This window comes from Meles meles, chromosome 2, assembly GCF_922984935.1.
Source record: "Meles meles chromosome 2, mMelMel3.1 paternal haplotype, whole genome shotgun sequence".
NCBI lineage: Eukaryota > Metazoa > Chordata > Mammalia > Carnivora > Mustelidae > Meles > Meles meles.
The window spans coordinates 165100657-165120239 of record NC_060067.1 but is presented as its reverse complement, the minus strand read 5'-3'; the positions used below and the strand labels follow the sequence as shown (position 1 = coordinate 165120239).

Sequence of the window (19583 nt, the reverse complement as noted above, 5' to 3'; positions counted from 1 at the left end):
TGAATTTGGCTATTCTAGGTGCCTCATGGCACACACATTTGTTTTTCAAAGGATTTTTTGCCAGTTTCGTAGGTCTAGACTGTACGAGGCCAAAAGGGACCTCCTTAGAGACGTAGTATTAACTCCATTGATCCACTGGACAGATATTTGCAATTGTAATAGATCGTGAACAAAACAGTAGAAATCTTTCCCCGTATTTACCTCCCAGTGGAAAGCCACGTTGGTGCCTAGCTAGGCTGGCTTGCTTCGAGGTCCTCAGGGATTTGAGGGCAGAGCTGGCTTGGAGTCTGGGTCTTCTTACTCTCGGAACAGGGCTCTGTCTGTTCGATCATACTCAGGTTTAAGCGCACATTTTGGGGGGATTGCTGCAGTTTGGGGAAGTGAGACATACCTGGTGGAAACATCCTGCAGCACTGTGTGGATTGATCCCCCAGAGTCCGAGGGACCTGCGAGCCTGCCCACGCCCACGCCCACGGTGAGAGCCCAGGTGCTGCAGGGTGACCGTGGAACACAGAACCCACAGAGGACTCCCCGTGCCCTGTGCTGTAGCTCCTCTTGGTCCCATCTGGCTATTTCTCTACAGTGCAGAGAGGAACCAGTTCTTGAGCATTGGGAGGGCCCTCTCCGTGGTAGTGACCTCGAGGGAATGGGCTGCAGTCAGCAGTGTCAGGGAACCTTGGGACTTTAGCACTGGTGAAAGGTTTCTAGAACCGCCCTTGCCGCCGAGCAGCCAGGCCTGGCCAGCCAGCTTCCTGAGTGAGGCACTGTCATCTTGGCCCCTCTGCGCCTGTGTAAACTGACGCTGGTGATTTTCCCTCCACCTTTCAGCCTACCCAAGTTCCCTTTGTTACATAATCAGGATTAACATAAGTAGCCAGGTCCGTTCGTTTAGAAATTGAGAGCCAGGAGAGGTGAATGCCGGAGTGGGGCCGGTGAGAGGGACAGGGGCCCTTGTGGGTGATCTGGTTAAGTCCTCTGGCTTTCCTGGGCCTTAGTTTCTCTTCTGTGAGGAGATAGCAGAACTACAAGCTGCTCAGTTTGTGGTGAGGGTGACTCAGGTAGTCTGGTCTCAGAGTGTGGTAATGGTTGGGGGCGGGGTGTTTGCTCCCCACTGGGGCTGATCTCCTGAGGGAATGAGTTTTATGAAGGAATTAGAGTAAAAGTTACATCTTCCTAGGAATTTGCAGTTTATCCAAAAAACAAACAGACCCCCCCCCCCCCCCACACACACACAGACACATGCCAGACCCCAGGCAGAGGGCTTGTCATTCATTATTTCCTTTAATCCTCACAGAGTCGGGAGGAGGTAGGTGCTGTTATGATCCCCCATTCACAGATAAAAGAACAGGCTCAGAGAGATTGAATAACCTGCCAAAGGTGCAGAGGTCTGAGGCAGAAGCAGGGAGTGGTGGTGTTTCCAGGGCCCTCAGGCCAGCGGTGCTAGCCCTTGTGGTTCTGGAATCCAGTGGCAACGAGGGGGCCACCTCGCTTTTCCAGCCTCTTTCTGACCAGAGGGGGTGGGGGCTGGGCTTCACGCCTCTCCCTACCTTGCGAGGTTACAGGAATTGGGCCCCATGGCTGGCCACTTCCTTCTGGGATCTGGGGGTCTATTGCGTGTGTGGTTTATGGCCTGTCCTACTCTGTAGTCTGATGTTCAGCTCAGACACGCAGTGAGATCCTTTGTGCTGAACAGCCAGTCGTCAGCAAGCAGGAGGGAAAGCCCCACACCTTCCGGCAAGATGAAGCTAGTTTTTTGCTGGTGGTTCTTACTAAGATTTCAAAGCCATTTTATTAACATCGGCGGTGGTTTAGGGAACATGCTGGAGCCTTTAAGAAAATAATGACACAGACGATAAGCATGTGTTGAGCACCTCGAGTACTGTGCCAGGTGACCCTGTGCTGAAAAGGTCTTGTGTCTTCGTGGCAAGGACACACGTGAGGGAGGGGTTTTCGCAGATGAGGGAACTGCCATTCAGAGAAGTTGAATAACTTCCCTCAAGTGCATACAGCTGCAAAATAGAACAGGCCATCAGCTGCGAGGTGGTTGAGGACAGGGGATGTCTTGGCGTCCTTGGGTCCTGATCACAGAGTCAGGCCTAGAGCCGAAGCACAACATGTAATTTTTCGTTGAACACACACACTTCAAACCCCGGGGACCGTCTGAGCGTCAGGCAGGTGGTGGTTGCACAAGGTGTGTCTGAGATTCCACAGCTGGGATTTTCAACAAAAGGTTGAAGGATGGCCAGCGGGGCGGGGTCTGGGAGCTGGAGTGCTGACCAGCGCTGGCAGCGTGGTGACCAGCCCTGGGAGCATGGGCAGGTCACACACTGGTTCCTCATTAGAGAAGACACAGTGGAGGTTGGGGGGCTCCATGGGTGGCAGAACTCGGAAGTCAAACAGAAGCCCACCGGGAGCCCCACCGTGCCAGGCAGTGATGGCAGGGCTGAAGGTGGGGACGGGGCCCGGAAGGGTCGTATGGAGACTCGGTGCTTGCACTCTGTTCTTCTGCACTCAGGTCGTCCTGGTGCCTTTGGAGTGGCGTCGTGTGCTTTTAGGGTATTTCCGTGTGGATTCTTGCATTAAATTTGTTCTTTGATGTGGCGTGCCGATGCCTCAGCGAGTTTGCCAACGTGCAGGGAGAAGAAAGCACTTTGGAGAGCAAGTATCTCTTCACTTCTGCCCCTGACATCTTGTCCTTACTCGTAGGTGGGGCATCTTATAAGCCAATGACATAGACAAGTCTGCTGAGTCAGGGAAGGCCCTGGGCAGGCCAGGATCTCGCAATGAATTAAATTCTTCCCCGAAAGCGAAAGCGGCCTGAACTTCGGAATATTCAGTCTTCGCCTTTAAATACGGTAGGAGTGCCGGGCTTTCAGCCATCAGCATGCCCCTCCTGCCCATGACCTGAGGGAGCAAATGGCTCTAGCTCCGTTGGAGGGGAGAGAATGGGTTTTTACTGAATGAGGCGCTGTTACCCAGTTCCGCTTGGGGCCTGTTGGCCAGGCTAATGGCCAGCAGTGCGAAACGGTGAAGCTCTATGACCTCTATGGGACAGGGCTCATGACTCTGCAAGTACCCAGCTTGCAGCCCAATGTAGATCCCTCAGGAGCTTTGTGGTCTCAACCAGCTGTGATTTTGGTAACTTGAACATAGTCGGGGCTACTCCCTCTTCAAAAAGGTCGGACACACACAGGGTGATCGCTTAGCTTGGTAGGAGAAGCAGAGGACCTCAGAGACAGGAAGGAAGTTGGAGATCACCTGTGATCCCTAACTGTCCACCCCCAGCGAGAGTTTGGGGGGGCCTCCTGGTTCAGAGCATGACTCTGGAGCTAATCTGCCTGGCTTCCATTCTGCTTGTACTCTGTGACCTGGGGAGCTAGTTCCTTAGCCGTTCTGTGTCTCAGTTTCCCTGTTTGTAAGATGGGGATCATTGGTTGCCCAATTATATATATTTATAATTATTATTTATTTATAATTTTGTTGCCCAATTATAATTATTATTATAATTATTTTGTGAAAAGCGGCCTGGGGGCTCAGAGAAGCAAGCTGACTTGCTTTAGGGCACACAGTCCTTAATACCAGATGTGGGACTAGAAAGCAGGACCCTTGATAAAGCCAGACAAGGTGGGCAGGAGTGGCTGGTCGTTCAGGCTTCCCCTCCAGCCCAGTGTTGTTCTTCCGCTCTGCCATCTCCTGGTGGGGTCACCAATCCCATCCGTGCACTCCGAGCCTGGTTACCTGGCATCTTGGGAATTTTCCCACCTGTAGAGCAGCAATAATTTAATCCTTTGGGCCGACCACAAGCTGGATGTTCTGGGTACATTGGGTCTGAGCCAGGCCCGGATTTTTTCATCCCTGCCTCAGTCGGCTGGCGAATCTTCCAGAGAAGGGGAGGAGGAGTGACCAGGCTTAGCTCCTAGGATAAAGGTAAGTGGGAATGTGCTTTGAGCCAAAGCAGGGCGGTAAGCTGCTACCTGTGGGTATGGGTTGGTGGCACAGTGGCCTTAGTCGTGGCCACGGCTTTGGAGAGAGCAGAGTGTGGCCAGCCTGTAACCAGACCTGGCAGGGGGGACTTCTGTTGCCTGGGCCCGATCCCTTCTCCAAGATGCTGGAGGTCCCCTCCGTGCTGCTTACGTGTGGCTTCATAGCTCCTGTCATGTGCGGTACGTAACCATGGAAGACACTGGACTGTAAAGGAAATTCCAAATGCCTGAACGAGCTGGTCAGGGCCTCCCATCGTCCAGCCCCAACTTGCCTTTCTCTCAGCAAACACTTATTGATTATCTAATGCTCAGGCACTCTCCCGAGCCCAGAACTCCCTCTCTATCGTACCTTACCTCCGCATTTCCCCTGGAGCATACCCTTCAGCCATACCTTCCTCTGATTCCCAGACCCACCGGCACATTCACACTCCCCCTTGGCAGAGTTGTTCACTTCCTCTCCCTGCCCTGTTGGCCTTTTTTTTTTTTTTTTTTTTTCAATCAAGGTAAGCCATGCACATGTCAAGAAATCACATCGGGTGAAGGGATCGTAAAGAGAGCTCCCTTTCTCAGCAATTGCAGTACTGTTCCTTTTTCGACCTGGGGCCTGTCTGACTCCCCACACTGTGACCTGTTCCCAGGACAAGTCGTGTCTGGGGCCATGGCTTCTTCCCTGCGAGGCTGAGACACTTGGTTTTGGCTGTCTTGGTGGGATTCGTATTTTCTACTGAATACTTGGGCATTTTATCCTTAGAAACAGCAGTGCGCTGAAGGACACCCCTAATGGGTCTTGGAGGTTTTGGGACACCGTCTGGAGAGTAAGAGTGAGAGATGGTGCGGACACTTTGCAGGCCCGGCCCCACACTTCAGAGGCAGCGGAGAACCGGGAGTGTTGGAGCATGGCTGGTCTGTTCACCTGAAAATCAGGCCTCCTGTGGGACGTGAGTGGAAAGACAGAGCAGCCTTGCTGGTTTGCTCTCACCCGTGTGAGCGCATTGCCTCCCATCCTCCCTTGAGCACCCGGGTGACCGGGGACGGAGGGAAGTCCCGTCCTTCTGATAGGTGAGGCAGAGAAATGGGCACAGACATGATTTAGCCGGAGGCGTGTTCCCACCAACTCTCATCTCTCTGTTTTGCTTTGGCGCAGCTCCTCTCACTGATAGTGCAGTGAACCGGCCCTCCTGCCCTGCTCTGAAACAGTGGTTCTCACCAGGGCCTTTCAGAATGTGTGTGCCCGGAACTCTCCACCCACCACTCCACCACATGCTTCATTCCCCTACCTCGTGCCCCCCTTGATTGGGGGGGGGGTGCAGGGAGGCCAGGACTTCTTTTAAGGTGTCCTTTTTCTCTTGCTGGTTCCTAAACTTTAAGAGGATCAAGTTTTCCTTTTGATTAAAAAGAAAGACAAAGACATAAAGATATGTCTATACTTTTGCCAATTTGGGAGATTTAAGAAAACGCGATCGGGAATTTTGAACTTGGGAATAAACTTCGATGTGCCTCTGCTTGCCGTGAACAGTGTGGTTCTCCTTAAAGTATTTCGTGCAGTGCTCTGTTCTTGGCTAATATTGGGGGGCGGGGGTGGTTTGCTGCCGGGCTCTGTCCTCATGCCTTGGTTTTGGTGATTTCAGCAAATGTTTTCAGTGGCCAGGGGGTGACCGCCCATCTTCCGTATCATACATAGTAAGGACGAGGTTGCAGGCTGGGACGCATATTCTGAGTTGGAATGCTGGCAGTCCTTGACTCGGGAGAGCTGAAGGCTTTACTGTGTGTGCGTCGTTCTCCTTGATGTGGTCTGGGTTCTTCTCTGCTGTGCCGTGTGCCTCCTAAGGATTCTGGAAGGCGAGGATAGTACTTTCTAAGCCCTTGGTGAGGTCTGCAGCTTCATTCCGGAAGACAGTTCTTTCCTCACAAAGCCCTGTGCCAAAATGCCTCTCTCCTCCGGCTGCCTACAGGGGTCTGTGAGCCCGTGTCTCCGCCAGCAAGCCCTGTGTGGGAACAGGCTCCTTGGCCTGATGCTGTCTGTGCTGTGTGGTGATGGGTGAGAGCTGGAGTGTAACCAGCAGACCCCAGCACTGGGGACACACAGGGCCGTGGATGGGCTGTGAACGCAAGTGGAAGAGCTTCGGGCCACAGGCTGAAGGGTGAGGCTGTGTGCCCGTGGGCAGCTGGCCATGGCCTTAGAAAATAGGGAGGGGGCTGGGGTTGGGACCTACAGTCTGGTTTAGGCTGTGGTTCCATTAACTGACTGTCAGCGTCTCTTGGGAACAGTTGGCAGATGGAATAGAATTAAACATACGGATTTGATTGCTAATTCTGCAGCGGACACTGGGCAGCAGACACTGATAGGATACGATATTTTCCCAGCACTCTGTGGGTGCCTGAACTGAATTTCCTTGCTCTGGGAGAGACTCCTGTGAAGCCTTTTGGGGTCCCCTTGGTGAGTTGACGTTGTGCCCACCTGTTGTGCAGGGATGTTTGTCCACACCACGACCCAGTGCCCCACACACACCCATTCCTGCCCTGTCCCTGCATTGCACCTGCCTCAAAGGAGAGCTTGGCAAAATGCTTTTGAGTGGACGAATCAGTAGATTTCACTTTATCTTCTCCTGGTCTGTAAAGTGCATGTATTTTTGACATGGGAAGAATTTGTTTTTTTCTTTACTTGTTTATTTTTTAAAGTAAGCTCTGCACCCAACGTGGGGCTTGAACTCTCAACCCTGAGATCAGGAGTCATGTACTCTACCGGTGGAGCCAGCCACTTGTTCTTTGTTGATGAGAAATACCGAGAAAGGAGGACTTGGGATCCAGGTTGGGTGGGAGGCCGGCGGCCCCATGATGCTGCAGGTCCTTGGGCTGGGCAGGACACCCAGGGAGGTCAGAGGTCTCCCCGCCAGGCTCCGCTGGCTCCCTTTGCTTTTCTCGCGGGGCGCCCCAGTTTCCTGTCTGAAGAGAGAGGCTCCGAGCTCCGAGCCCTGTGTGCCCTCCCCGCAGGGCCCCTGCCGCTCCTGTCATTCGATCCCACGGCGGGGGGGGGGGGGGGGTGGTGGGGGGGGGTGGGGAGCAGTGCAGGCATTTTCCACTTTCCACTCTCGGGCCACCCTCCTCCCCTCGAGAGAAGAGCCACACAATGAGGCGGGCTCATCCTGATTTGTCTCCTTGGACGTTTGCGCCAAGGGGCTTGCCCCTCACTCCCATCCAGCCTTGCTGAGAGCTCAGGGAGCCCGCTTAGCGCAAATAAAGCATTTGTATCGTGGGCCTGGAGCCCTCCTGTAGAACTGCCATTCTGGAGCTGGAGATTTGCTCAGGCACACAGGGAGTGGCAGAACCAAGGTCCAAGACCCAGGTCTCTCGATTTCTGCACCAGCGTGCTTGGGTGACCCGCCCAGAGGCTCGTGCTGGTCCATGGCCTTGCTGCTTCTCGGGCCTGTCTTCCAGGCTCCTCCTGCCTGCCGCTCTGGGCCTGCGCTGCTCCGGGTTGGGGGGCCAGGGTCGTCCTGACGCCCGGAGCTTCCTGCTTTCTCAAAGCGTGTCCTGCGAGGTGGATCCGTGAGACCAGGTTTTCGTTGCCCAAAACAAACAGGTAACAAGTGCCTTGTTAACCAGAATTCGAGGACCTGCTCTCCTGAAGGACTTCCCAGAGCCTTTAATATGCTAATGGACATTCCAGATTTGCAAGAGTGGAGCATTAAAAGGCGAAGAATGGGAATTTATTATAAAGAAAAGGCGGGCAGGCCTTTTCTAGGCCTGAGCAGGAACTGAAACCCAGGACAGGAAAGGCGGTTTGTGAAATTCTTCATCTCCGTCTTCTTGGTTTGTTTTGGTTGTGCTTTTTAATCTCTGCCCTTTCTCTGTGTCTTTTTCCTTCTGCCTACCCTCACACCCGGGCTTTTTTAAAAAAAAACATCGTGGTAAAATATACGAATGTCGAACTTGCCATCCTAACGTTGTTTAGGCTCTGTGGTCCAAGCACATGTATAGCATTGTTCATCTTGCAAAAGCGAAACTCCCTGTGCAGGGAGGGAGAGCAACCCCGTTCCCCTCCCCCAGCCCCTGGCAACCACCATTCTGCTTTCTGTTTCTATGGGTTTTTTGGTGACTCCAGTACCTCATGTTACGTGGAATCAAACAGTGTGTGTGTGTATGAGAAAGAGAGAGAGAGCCTAGCTTATTTCACTCCGCGTCATGGCCTCCAGGTTCCCCCGAGCTGTAGCCTGTGCCAGAGTGTCATTCCTTTCTCAGGCCAAAGAATATTCTGTAGTCTGTATGGATCCCTTTTTGTTTATTCATTCATCCAGCCAGGGACAGGCCCCTTGGGTGGTTTCCACTCAACCCCAGCTTCTTCTCTGGTCCACAGGTCGCTAAGAAATGTCTGGCCCTGAGTTGTACCTTTTACAAGTAGAGTCACTGAAAAAGAAAAGAGAGGCTAAACTCGGGGCGGGGGGGGGGGGGCGGTCTCTCCGCTGTGGCCACTCTGTGACCCCCTCAGCTTCTCTCAGCCTGTCCCACGACCATGCTCGCAGATTGGCCTCTCCTGTCTTCCCTCCGAGCTCCTCTGAGGCACGTGGACAGTCTGTGTCCTTCTCCCCTTATCTCCCATGTTCCTTGTTACTTACTTCCCCAGTGACTCTCCCTTCTGCATCCTAGTGCCCGATCGAGGATGGAAGCTCTCTGTGGGCAGGTTGGGAAATGAAGGTCTCACCAGAGAGGCTCTGGCCCCGAACTTGGCCACGGTGGGCCCAAAGGGGCCTTGACTGAGTCCTCCTTGGTGCTCAGGGGCTGGTGGCCTCTGTCCCAAGCCTGTGTCATTAAATGTAGCCTCCCTTGAGTAGACCCCGGGACAGAGAGATACCCAGTTGTCCTTTTCTTGGCCACAGGGGTGGCGCATTTTTGTTCAGTAAAATTTGCTCCAGCTGTCTCACCCCTAATTTAAAAAGAAAGCAGCGCGGGGCTCCTGGGTGGCTCAGTCGTTAAGACCATGATCTTGGGGTCCTGGGATCGAGCCCTACATTGGGCTCCCTGCTCCTCGGGAGGCATGCTTATCCCTCTCCCACTCCCTCTGCTCGTGTTCCCTCTTTCACTGTGTCTCTCCCTGTCAAATAAATTTTTAAAATCTTTAAAAATAAAAAAAATTAAAAATAAAAAGAAAGAGGTGAGAATCAATCCCAGCTTTCCCTTGTAAGTCTGAGAGCTGGCCAGTGTGAACAGCTTTGTCAGGAAAAGGGTGGGTGGGTAAGAGAAGAGACGGTCATCAGCCATCATTGCCTCCCAGCTCGAGTTAGGCCTTTCTCACGGTGACCTCAATCCCGAATGCTGCCAGCTCTCTGGGAGCTCGCTGGGGCAATTATTCCACAACCCAACATTGAGGAATCTGCTCCAGGTCCCAGCGCTGGAATTCAGACCAACAGGGTCAGAATGGCTGGCTCTAAAGCTTCCTGCCTCTGGCCCCCTTCTGTATTCACTGCCTCCCCAACCACCCATTGTCACTTAACCCAGGTGCCCCCCCTTCTGCCAAGGCTGGATGCAGAATGTTACTTGAAAGTGCTAGGTCGGGGCGCCTGGGTGGCTCAATGGGTTAAAGCCTCTGCCTTCGGCTCAGATCAGGATCCCAGGGTCCTGGGATCAAACCCCACATCAGGCTCTCTGCTCAGCGGGGAGCCTGCTTCCTCCACTCTCTCTGCCTGCCTCTCCGCTTACTTGTGATCTCTGTCTGTCAAATAAAATCTTTAAAAAAAAAAAAAAGAAAGAAATTGCTAGGGCTAGAGGGCCCCCTTTTTTAGGGGTTCTCCAAAGGGAATGATGATCAGAATCATCCTGGGGAATTAAAAAAAAAAAGAATTTAGAATCAACATGTGTTGGAGTGGTGCCCGGAGGGACATTTTTAAGCATTTCCCCGTGATTCTGTTAATCAGCCACTGTTACAGCCCTCTCCTTCGTTTTCCTATTGAGGACCAGAGAGATGAGATGCCACGGCCAAGGCCACTGGCCCTGTAGGTGCCGGGGTCAGATCCAGAAACCAGCCTCTTAGCTCCTCATTTCACGTCCCAAGTGTCTTCTCACACTGCTTGTAAGGGGCTCCTTTGTTTCCCCCCCAGGACCCAAGGGAGGCCTTCACCACAGGCCGGTCTTGCTGTCAGAGGCCAGAAACTGGGGCCGTGGGGGTGGAGAAAGCAGCCAGCTAGCTTCTGCGTCCATCCCCAGGGGCCTCTCCCCTGGGCACAGGACTGGCAGAAGCCCATCCCAGGGACAGGCTGCCTCAGCTCTGTGTGTGGCTCAGCGGATCACTGCTGGGCTTGCACTGCAGCAAAATGGGGACTTTTTTTTAATCAATAGGGAACGGGTGGTGGGAGGAACGGGTAACTCTAGGAAAGCTACTCCTATTTTAGGGAGGAGTGAAATAAGAGATCTAGTACCCCCTCACCCCTGTTGGTACCCTAAGTTGCGCACATTTGTTTGTCCATCCATTCGTTGGGCAGACATTTATTGCCCCCCTGGTGTGAGTTAGACGCTGTAATAGGTGTGGTAGATACATTGTAAATAAGACAGTCCCTGCCCCACCCCAGCCCCCCAAGATGCTTAGACCTCTGCGGGGCTAGATAACTAGAACCACATCCTTTATTGTCATTAACGTGTAATGTGTGACGATGGTCACAGACATTTAATTTTCTCAACCATTCTGTCACAGGAGGAGACGAAGTGGGGAGGGGGTCACTGTCGAGCCCAGGGGCACAGTGGAAGTGATGGGATCTGGATTCCATCCCTGGTCCCTCTGCCGCCTCCTGCCTGGTGCTCCTGCTTTTCATCAGCGGCAATTAAGGGGAAAAGCCCTGTGGGGCTGGGGGATGGGGGACTATGGAGCTTTCTTTGCTGTAAAATGGGAGCGATTTCAAGTGTCTCTGAGGATTTAGTGCCCTGGGTAGTCTCAGCCGTCCTGAGGCTGCGCTTGTGGACACTTTGTGCTCCTGTTCTTGGTTCGCCGCCACCAGGAGCACCCACAGAGCAAAGTCAGGCCCCTCTAGGCTGACAGATTCCCAGCTTCTCCTTCCCTTGCTCTGGTTTGCTTATAATGTGTCCCCCGTTATGAAGCCATCTCGAATACTTTTGGAATCATGTTGAGTAGAAAACAGTTCAACAGAAAGGCACAGGGACACTGACCCCATCCATTCCCACGCTGCACTCCCCACAAGTGGACCCAGGTATGGGGCAGCTGCCAAGGGCTGGGCAGGGGGCATTTTCACCAGAAAACAAGGGGTAAAGTGGTGAGTTGTTTTGTTGTTGGGTTTTTTTGAGAGAGAGAGGTGGGGGAGGGGCAAAGGGAGAGGGAGGAGCCGGCTCCACTCCCAGCCTGGAACCAATGCGGGGCTCTATCTCAGGACCCTGAGATCATGACCTGAGCCGAAACCAAGAGTCAGACACTTAACCAACTGAGCCACCCAGGCGCTGCAAGTGATGAGTTCTTTAATAAAGCTAAATTTAATTTAAAGAACAGTTTTTATGCCCTTTCTTGGCAAAATGACAAGTTGCCAGTGATGTGCCCATTTTCTCTGTGGTTTTTACTAGCCGGTGACTTCTGAAATTGACCATTAATTTTAAAAATTTATTTTTATTTTAGAACTCAAGAGTAGTTAACATGGAGTGTTTTATTAGTTTCGAGAGTACAATATAGTGACTCAGCACTTCCATACATCACCCAGTGCCCATCACAATAAGTGGGCTCTTAATCCCTGTCATGGAGTTCTTCCATCCCCCACCCCCTCCCCTCTGGCAAACACCAGTTCGCTCTCTATAGTTAAGAGGCTCTCCTTTTGTTTGTCTCTTTTTTCCTTTGTTTTTTTCCCCTTTGTTTCTGAAATTCCACATGTGAGTGTTAATTTTAGATCATTGGTTTTCACGCTGTTCCTCGGAGCCCCCAGAGTTGCTGGGTTGCGGGGGGGCGGGACACGGGAAGTGAAGAGAGCCCAGCCCCGCCCCGCCCCCTTCTCAATTAGAGAAATTATTCTTCCATTTTACGTACTAGTTTTGAGTACGATTTTGTTTGGTGGTAAAAAGATATCCCTGCTCACAGCCGGAGACCCTCTCCTCTAGACTGTGCTGAGGGGAGTAGACGAAGGCATGATGTTGCAGGACTGGGCCTGGGTGGTCTTTCATGGGCAGATATTATCTCCTGGACCGATCAGGGTTCTCCAGAGACACCAAACCAGGAGACGGAGAGAGACAGAAAGAGATCATCTGTTTCACTCAAAGTCTAATTTAATGATTTAAGTGTTAATCTCCTCTACGAAAATACCTCCATAGCAACATTTAGACTAGTGCTTGGCCGTAGTTGGAGCCATTGTGGGTACCATGGTCTTGCTACGTTGACACGCAGATTAACTATATACCCACTTAAGAGCCTTGGTCATCGGATAGGAGTAACAGAAATGGGGAAAGCCGGGCTTCTGCCTCAAGGAGACAAGGCTGCATACAGGAAGAGATTAAGAACAGGACTTTTTATTTGTAAGTGTTAACTTCTAAAGACAAAATGTAAAATGCCTTTAGAGGAGCTGTGGGATGAGGTCTGGAGGACCCCTGGGAGATTCCTGGTGGCGGCTGAACAGGCATGGAGGTCTTTGATGAGTGAGGACATAGACTTTAGGACCAGAGGAGCAACCACAGGATAAGAACACTCCCCATTGACTGGGCCTCTGAATTCATGAAGGGTTCCACATACCGTGTTCATGCGACGCTTGTGACCATCCTGTTTTTTTAATGGGTGGGGGGTGGTCCCATGGCCAGAGAGGTTAAGGGATTCCTCAGGGGTCACACAGCTTGACAGTGGCAGGGTCCATATTCCTGTTTCATATCCTGCCCCCAACCTTCTTCCGTCCTGCTGTCCATAATGGAATCCTTGCGAACGTGCTTACTTGGTGGGGGGTGGGGGGGAGGGCGATGGGTGGCAGGGAGAGTACTTCAGGAAGGAGGGAATCAATGTTTTCCTCACCGAGGAATCCCGTGAAAATGAAAATAGACAGTTGGCTCTCACTGTCTCCCTGGGTTGTGTGTGTGTGTTTGTGTGTGTGTGTGTTTATCCTCTTTACCATCCTTGTTAACTTCCACTTTTTTTGTTTCCTTGCCTTCCTCCAGACACGAATGCAGAGTTTGAATCCAGATCCCAAAGCGCAATACACGAGTGTCTACGGAGCCCTCAAGAAAATCATTCGGACTGAAGGCTTCTGGAGGCCCCTGCGAGGCCTCAACGTGATGATGCTGGGCGCAGGGCCGGCCCACGCCTTGTATTTTGCCTGCTATGAAAACATGAAAAGGACTTTAAATGCCGTTTTCCACCACCAAGGAAACAGCCATCTAGCCAACGGTATTTTGAAAGCATTTGTCTGGAGTTAGAGAGCTCTCTCCTTCAACAGACCCTTCCCCAGGGTTCTCCTCCCTGTGACCCAGCAGCCTGACGCCTCATCTCTGCTGCGCTTGCTTACGAATAAAGAACTCTCGAGTCGTGTGTGCACACACACCCAAACACACGCGCACGCGCTCACACACGTGCACACATACACGCGCTTTTTCTCTTCCCCTCCTTCGCTTTCTAAAGCCTGGGGGAAGTCGGTGACAGAGGTGTTTCAGTTTACATTGTTGCGTGGGTTTTTTCATTTTTTTTTAAGACATTGAAAAGCAATTAATGATCAGATCTAGGAAAAAAAAACAAAACAAAACCCTGAATAGAAACAAAACTTTACAATGCTGGATTCAAAAAAAATTATCTGGACAGCTTCTCTGAGACTATTTAAAAACTGGTTCAACAGGTCTCTGCAACGTCAAGATCTAACTAAGCTTTAAAAGGTCAAGAAGTTTTATGGCTGACAAAGGATTTGCTGCAGCACAGGCCATCTTTCCCACCTTAAGCCTCTGGGGATCTGGGGATTTCACCCCCATTCTCTTCTGTTGGTCTCGATTGCATCTGTCTTCGAGCAAGGGCTGGAGTAGTTTTCCTTTGTTGTTTTGAGGGGGAGTGGCGGGGAGGGGCCTTGGGTTGGGCGGTGGGCGGGCAACGGGCAGGCTCCTATGCCTGGCTCAGCCTAGCTCAGCGGGCTCAGCGGTGGCTCTTTCCCTTCTCCTGTGGGTTTTGCTTTTGATGGTTTTTGTGTGGGCATGGAATAAGGTGTCCTTATTTTAACAAAACTCATTTTTCAACACCGAAGACATAGAGTGACCGGCGGCAGCTTCCCCCCCCCCCCCCCCGCACCCCCGACCCCTTCCTTTTGTGCTACTAAGAGAGAACGCAAAAGCATCCCTTCCATCGGCAAACCCTGGCTGGTTTGCAGACATATCCTCCACTTTAAAAAAAAAAATGGGCCCCTGGTTGCATTTATCAAGACAGTCCCTAAGGATCGCGCTCTTATGCTGTCCCCCGAGTCCGTGGCCGTGGGGTTTGCCCCTTGCTGAAACTGCCTTGTGTAATGATTTAGTCCCTTGGTCACTGACGCCCTTGGAGGAGGTTGGATGGAACACAGTTCTGCCCAGTGCTGTTCCTGTTTCGCCACGATTTTTATGCTCTGGTTGCATTTTGTTTGACCTTTCTGGTGGTAATCGTGATTGTGTGCAGAAGGGGAGGGGGCTTTATCTGCATTTCCGAAGTATTATCCTGGTGTTGCTCATTCCTCCCACCTTCTGGTGCTAATCTTAATTGCTGGGCATGTCACCTGTCCAGGGAGGGAAACCAAAGCCGAAAGCAAAATTCCAGGTCTGAATTAGCCTTTAGAAGTTCCTGGTTCTTGAGGCCAGGCCAGATGAGAGCCTCAAGATGGGGTCTGCCATCTCTGAGACAGGTCATTGATTTGCAAACCAACCCTGGAAATCTGCCCTACGCAGAGCTTCCTGACGTCTGCTTCTCCTGCCTGTGTTCTTGAAAATGCCTGGGTTTTATTAAGGATATTTCTTCTTAAATTTCTTTTCTTTTTCTCCCCTGAGCTGTATATATAATACCATCCCCTTTGTTTGCCCCAGCTCCAGGGCAGAGTAAGTTGGTTTGTAGACAAAGATGAGGGACAGGAGAGAATGGAAATCTGGACAGTTTTCCACTGGGAAAAGCCACGAAGTGTGGTCTCTGGGTATCCTCGGCCATCGGCAGGTCTAACCTTTCCCAGCATTGACTTCACATCCGCAGGATGAAAATGTGGCCAGTGTGCCATTTCCCCTCCAACAATTCAGTCACCTTAAGTTTTGAAGAGTCCATGCTCACCTGGGAGCAGCTGGGCATAGATTTGGCTTCTCAGAAAGCTCTGTGCAGGGATCCGTCTGATTTTAAGTTCCAGGAACTTCCTCAGAACACCCGGTCGCAGAGGGTAATTTTCTGGAGTTTGTTTTGCAGGGATAGCTGGAAGTATGGCCACTCTGCTCCACGATGCGGTAATGAATCCAGCAGAAGGTAATACTTCATGGTCCCCAGGGAATGGCAGGAGGGATGTGCGAAGGGGCAGGAAAAATGGTGGGGGGCGGGGGGCGGCAGAAGGTCGGGGAAGGGGACTTCCGGCCCCCGGTCAGAATAAGCAGAATTCTTTACCACGTTAGCAAAGGCCTTGAAAAGGGGCTGAGCATTGGAGCTTACGGTGCTCCTGTTCTCATGGACAGAGAGTGGGGCTGTGATCCCTGGGCCAGCAGCAGCGTCAGCGTCTCCTGGGACCATGTTAGGAATGCTAATTCAAGTCCCACCCCAGACCTGCTAAATTGGAGTCTCTAGGGGTAGAGACAGGGAGTCTGTCTTAACAAGCTCCCTTGGCTAGTCCTTGGCACTCCTGTAAAACCTGTGTGTACGTGTACGTGTGCGCACGGGCACGTACACACACACTCACACATGCACAGGCCCTTGTTATCCTTTATCAATCCTAGACAAATTTAGGGGGAAGCCATCAGAGGCCGTTCACGAGGGCTTGGGTTCAGTTGGCTTTTTAAAAAATCTGAAATTAGCATGGACCATCTTGAACATACGCAGATACAGAGAGAAGAGGGTTAGGAGTGCCCATGTGTGCCTCACTCTACTCATGATTTAACCTGGGGCCATCTTGGCTTAGCCAGCTCCTCCCACATTATCTTTTTTTATTATTTGGAATTTGGGGAGCACTGGAAAACAGTTGTCAGCCATGCAGATGTGAGTCCTTAGCCAACCCGGGTCCGCAAAGCAAGGAACTCTGGGGCCTGGTCCTGGGTGTCCTCCCAGCTGGGTTATTCTCGGTGTGAGATGTAGGATGCTCTCAACCTTTCTCCCCATCTGAAAAATGGTCCCTTGCCAGAAGGGAAAATCAGGGTAAAATGTCAGTGTTTCAAGTCTGGTGTTACAAGTTTGTCTGGTTTTGTCTTTCACTGCGAACATTTCTTATTTGTGTTCAGCTGCCTCCCGTTCCCTAGCAGACAGGGGATCTGCTCTGACCTTCAGGGGTCTGATGGGTCAGACTGGGAGAGGTGGGTTTTGTGTTTGTGTGGAAGGCAGTGCATTCAGGAACCTGGTCAGTGACTAGTTAATTACCCCGTCTCAAGCAGGCAAGAGTTTTGCTCCTTTTCAGAGAGAAACAAGTGAGGTTCAGCTCCCTCTCTTCTCTTTGACATATTGATTTAAAGACTTCATTTCTCTAAAAGCAAGCACACTGCATGTGTTCACTTGGCAGTGTGTGGGGGCTATGAGGACTCAAGCCTGAGGCCTTCCCGTTGCCTCCTAGCCTTTGAACCAGCAAGCAGTTCTGCTTTTTAAGCCAGGGTCTTCATTGGAGTTTGTCCCTGAATTTAGGCTCACATAATTCCCGTATGTCTTCTAAGAGTGCTGTGACAGACAGAAGCTAACAGCCCTGTGTATCGTCCACATACAGGGAACAAAATGTGGGACCCACATGCAGCTGGGAGGGCAGAGAGACGGGGTGGGGGGTGGGGAGATTGAGTTTGGCAGCAGGTGTGATGCTGAAAGCCTCCAGGATCGGGGGGATCAGATCTGTGAATCTAGTCTGAAGTGGCTGCCTGGTTTGGGGATCCTCCCACCGCCTTACGTGGGCTGCAGGCAGGAGAAGCCGAGCACAGGTCCTGGGGTCACATCTGTAAACGGGAGAGCCCAGAGCGGGCTCGGGTTCCTTGGGCTGGGGCCACACGCGTGCTCGTTCTCTGGGACCTGTGTTGCCAGTGTGTCTAAACTTGCTTGTTTCTCTTTATGGCTTGGTCGCCCCGTTTCATTCCGACCCGGGGTGGCGCCAAACCCAACCTACCACCCCCCTGCCTGCCGGCGGCCCTGACCACAGTGGTGAAGCAGCGCCTACAGATGTACAACTCGCCGCACCGGTCCGCCCTCCGCTGCATCTGGACAGTTTGGAGGACCGAGGGCTTGGGGGCCTTCTACCGGAGCTACACCACGCAGCTGACCATGAACATTCCCTTCCAGTCCATCCACTTTATCACCTACGAGTTCCTGCAGGAGCAGGTCAACCCCCACCGGGGCTACAACCCGCAGTCCCACATCATCTCGGGCGGGCTGGCCGGGGCCCTGGCCGCCGCCGCCACCACCCCCCTGGACGTCTGTAAGACCCTCCTCAATACTCAGGAGAACATGGCCCTCAACCTGGCCAACATCAGCGGCCGGCTGTCGGGCATGGCCAATGCCTTCAGGATGGTGTACCAGCTCAACGGCCTCCCTGGCTACTTCAAAGGCATGCAGGCCCGCATCATCTACCAGATGCCCTCCACTGCCATTTCCTGGTCCGTCTACGAGTTCTTCAAGTACTTTCTCACCAAGCACAAGCTGGATAGTCGAACTCCGTACTAAAGGAACAGGCGTGGGCAGTGATTCCAGAATCTTTTATTTGTCAAAGGCTTTGCCTGCCTGCTTCCATTCCCTTGTCCTCACACCAAGGTCATTTTGGGTGTTGGCAGGGTGGGCCCTCTGCTCCCTGACGCCTGAGAGAGCAGGGGGAGTGAGGGGGGAGGCGATGGGACAGCCGCTTACCGGAAGGCCGTCCACAGGGACGTCCGAGGTCGTAGGTGGGGAAAGACTTCGGATGGGGAGCAAGGGGTGGCTTTTGCTCTCCCTCCCCTGACAGGAATGTAGCTTTTCCGCCTCCCTGTAGCCGTCGTCTGCCCTAGGATTGCAGCTCACACGGGAGGGGAGAAAAATGTGCAGCAACTGAAAACATTAAAGAAAAAAGAGAATTCTGTATATAAAAGTTCTAGTACACAGTACAAAATAGATGGATAATGTTTATCCTTTATTTTTCTATGTAGAAGTTTTTGGGGTGTGTGTGTGTGTGTGTGTGTGTGTGCGCGCGCGTGTAAATAAGTGGTACAGCTGGGAATATCATGCTGTTTTTTTAAAAAAAAAAAGGGCTGAATTCTTCCGTTGGGTTAAGTGAAAGGCACCAAAGTGATAAATTGCTGAATGTGGCCTGAAATTGTGTGGAGCCCCCAGATGGAAGTTTCACTTGAATGTAAAATAATAAAATTTATATTTTGAATTTCTCTTTTCGTGGGGGGTGGGGAGGTATGTTGCAAACAAAATCAAAATAATATATTACACCCAGTTACTTTTTTTCTCCTTTTATTCAATCAGTCACCTGCGTGTGCCTTTTACCCCTGTCTTTCCTGAAAATTCCAGGGCCAAATATCCGGCCCTGGGGCATTTTCTCTTGCCGTAGGCACAGATGCTGTCACACCTAATGGTGGCAGGATCGGTCACATTGGAGGGCAGTGGCCCCCAGCAGGACTGGGAGGACTAGCCTCACTCCTGCTGACACTTCCGCGCTGTGAGTGATGTGATGTCCGCCTCCCTGCCCAGCACTGTTGGGCAGGCAGTTGGGATAAGGCCTCCCTAGGACTTATTTCTGCTTCGACCTTTAACTCTGGCACCCCAGCTGTTCTTGTGTGTGTGTGTGTGTGTGTGTGTGTGTGGACTAAATCTGTTTCCCTGTGCGGTTTCAGGGATTTTTAAAAAACAGCAAGTGTGCCTCTGGCGTGTGTCCATCCCTCTGTCCGCCATTAGTTCACTGGGCAGGGGGCCTCTCACCTCGCAGGGACAGAGGCCAGGCCCTCCGGCCAAGCCCAGCTGCTAAAGTGAGACCCAGACCCTTGTGCCCAAGCCAGGGCACCTCTCCAGAGCTATCTTCAGCCTCACTTGTCTGCATCAGCTGAGAACTCGAGGCCTAACTGCCTTGTTTTCTGAAAAGGTGCATCTGAGCCAGACGATCACTAAGAAAATGCAAGCTTGTTTTCCCTGGCCATGTTCTTTGATTGGCCGACAGGCATCTCCAAGGGAAGCCTGAACCGCTTCACGGTTTCCTTCTGGAGCCCTTTAAAAAGGAGCAGGAAGAACATGTATATTCAATCTGGTGGGCCTGGCCCTGACCTTTGGCCTTTGCCCTTTGCCCCTGACCTACCCCATGGTCAATGTAGCGCCCCTCACTGAGGCTCAGACCCATGCTCCTTTGGAGGAGCCAAGAACTCCGGGTGGCACTGGGACAGTTTTCCTCTTGGGACCCTGCATGCTACTTCAGGAGTCATTTTGAGGTCAGAGACAGACAGATGCCCAATCAAGCAGCTCCCACGTTTGCCCCACAAGCAGGACTTTGCTCCTGGGCTGGGAGGGCT

At 52.1% G+C, this 19583-nt stretch overlaps 1 protein-coding gene across 3 annotated transcripts in view; it reads left to right on the top strand.

Moving 5' to 3' along the window:
- The window catches only part of SLC25A37 (solute carrier family 25 member 37), a 36798-nt gene extending 18344 nt beyond the window's left edge, over window positions 1–18454 (top strand). The window contains exons 2-4 of one of the 3 annotated variants that reach the window (XM_045997134.1): window positions 13104–13332; window positions 15340–15396; window positions 17249–18454. In XM_045997134.1, coding sequence (XP_045853090.1) covers window positions 13104–13332; window positions 15340–15396; window positions 17249–17769 — 807 coding nt within the window. In that variant the 3' untranslated portion in view covers window positions 17770–18454. Of the gene's footprint in view, window positions 1–13103; window positions 13333–13367; window positions 13952–15339; window positions 15397–17248 lie in introns of those variants that run through there. The other 2 variants (XM_045997136.1, XM_045997135.1) reach the window with 2 other exon arrangements.
- The last annotated feature ends 1129 nt before the right edge of the window (window positions 18455–19583 follow it).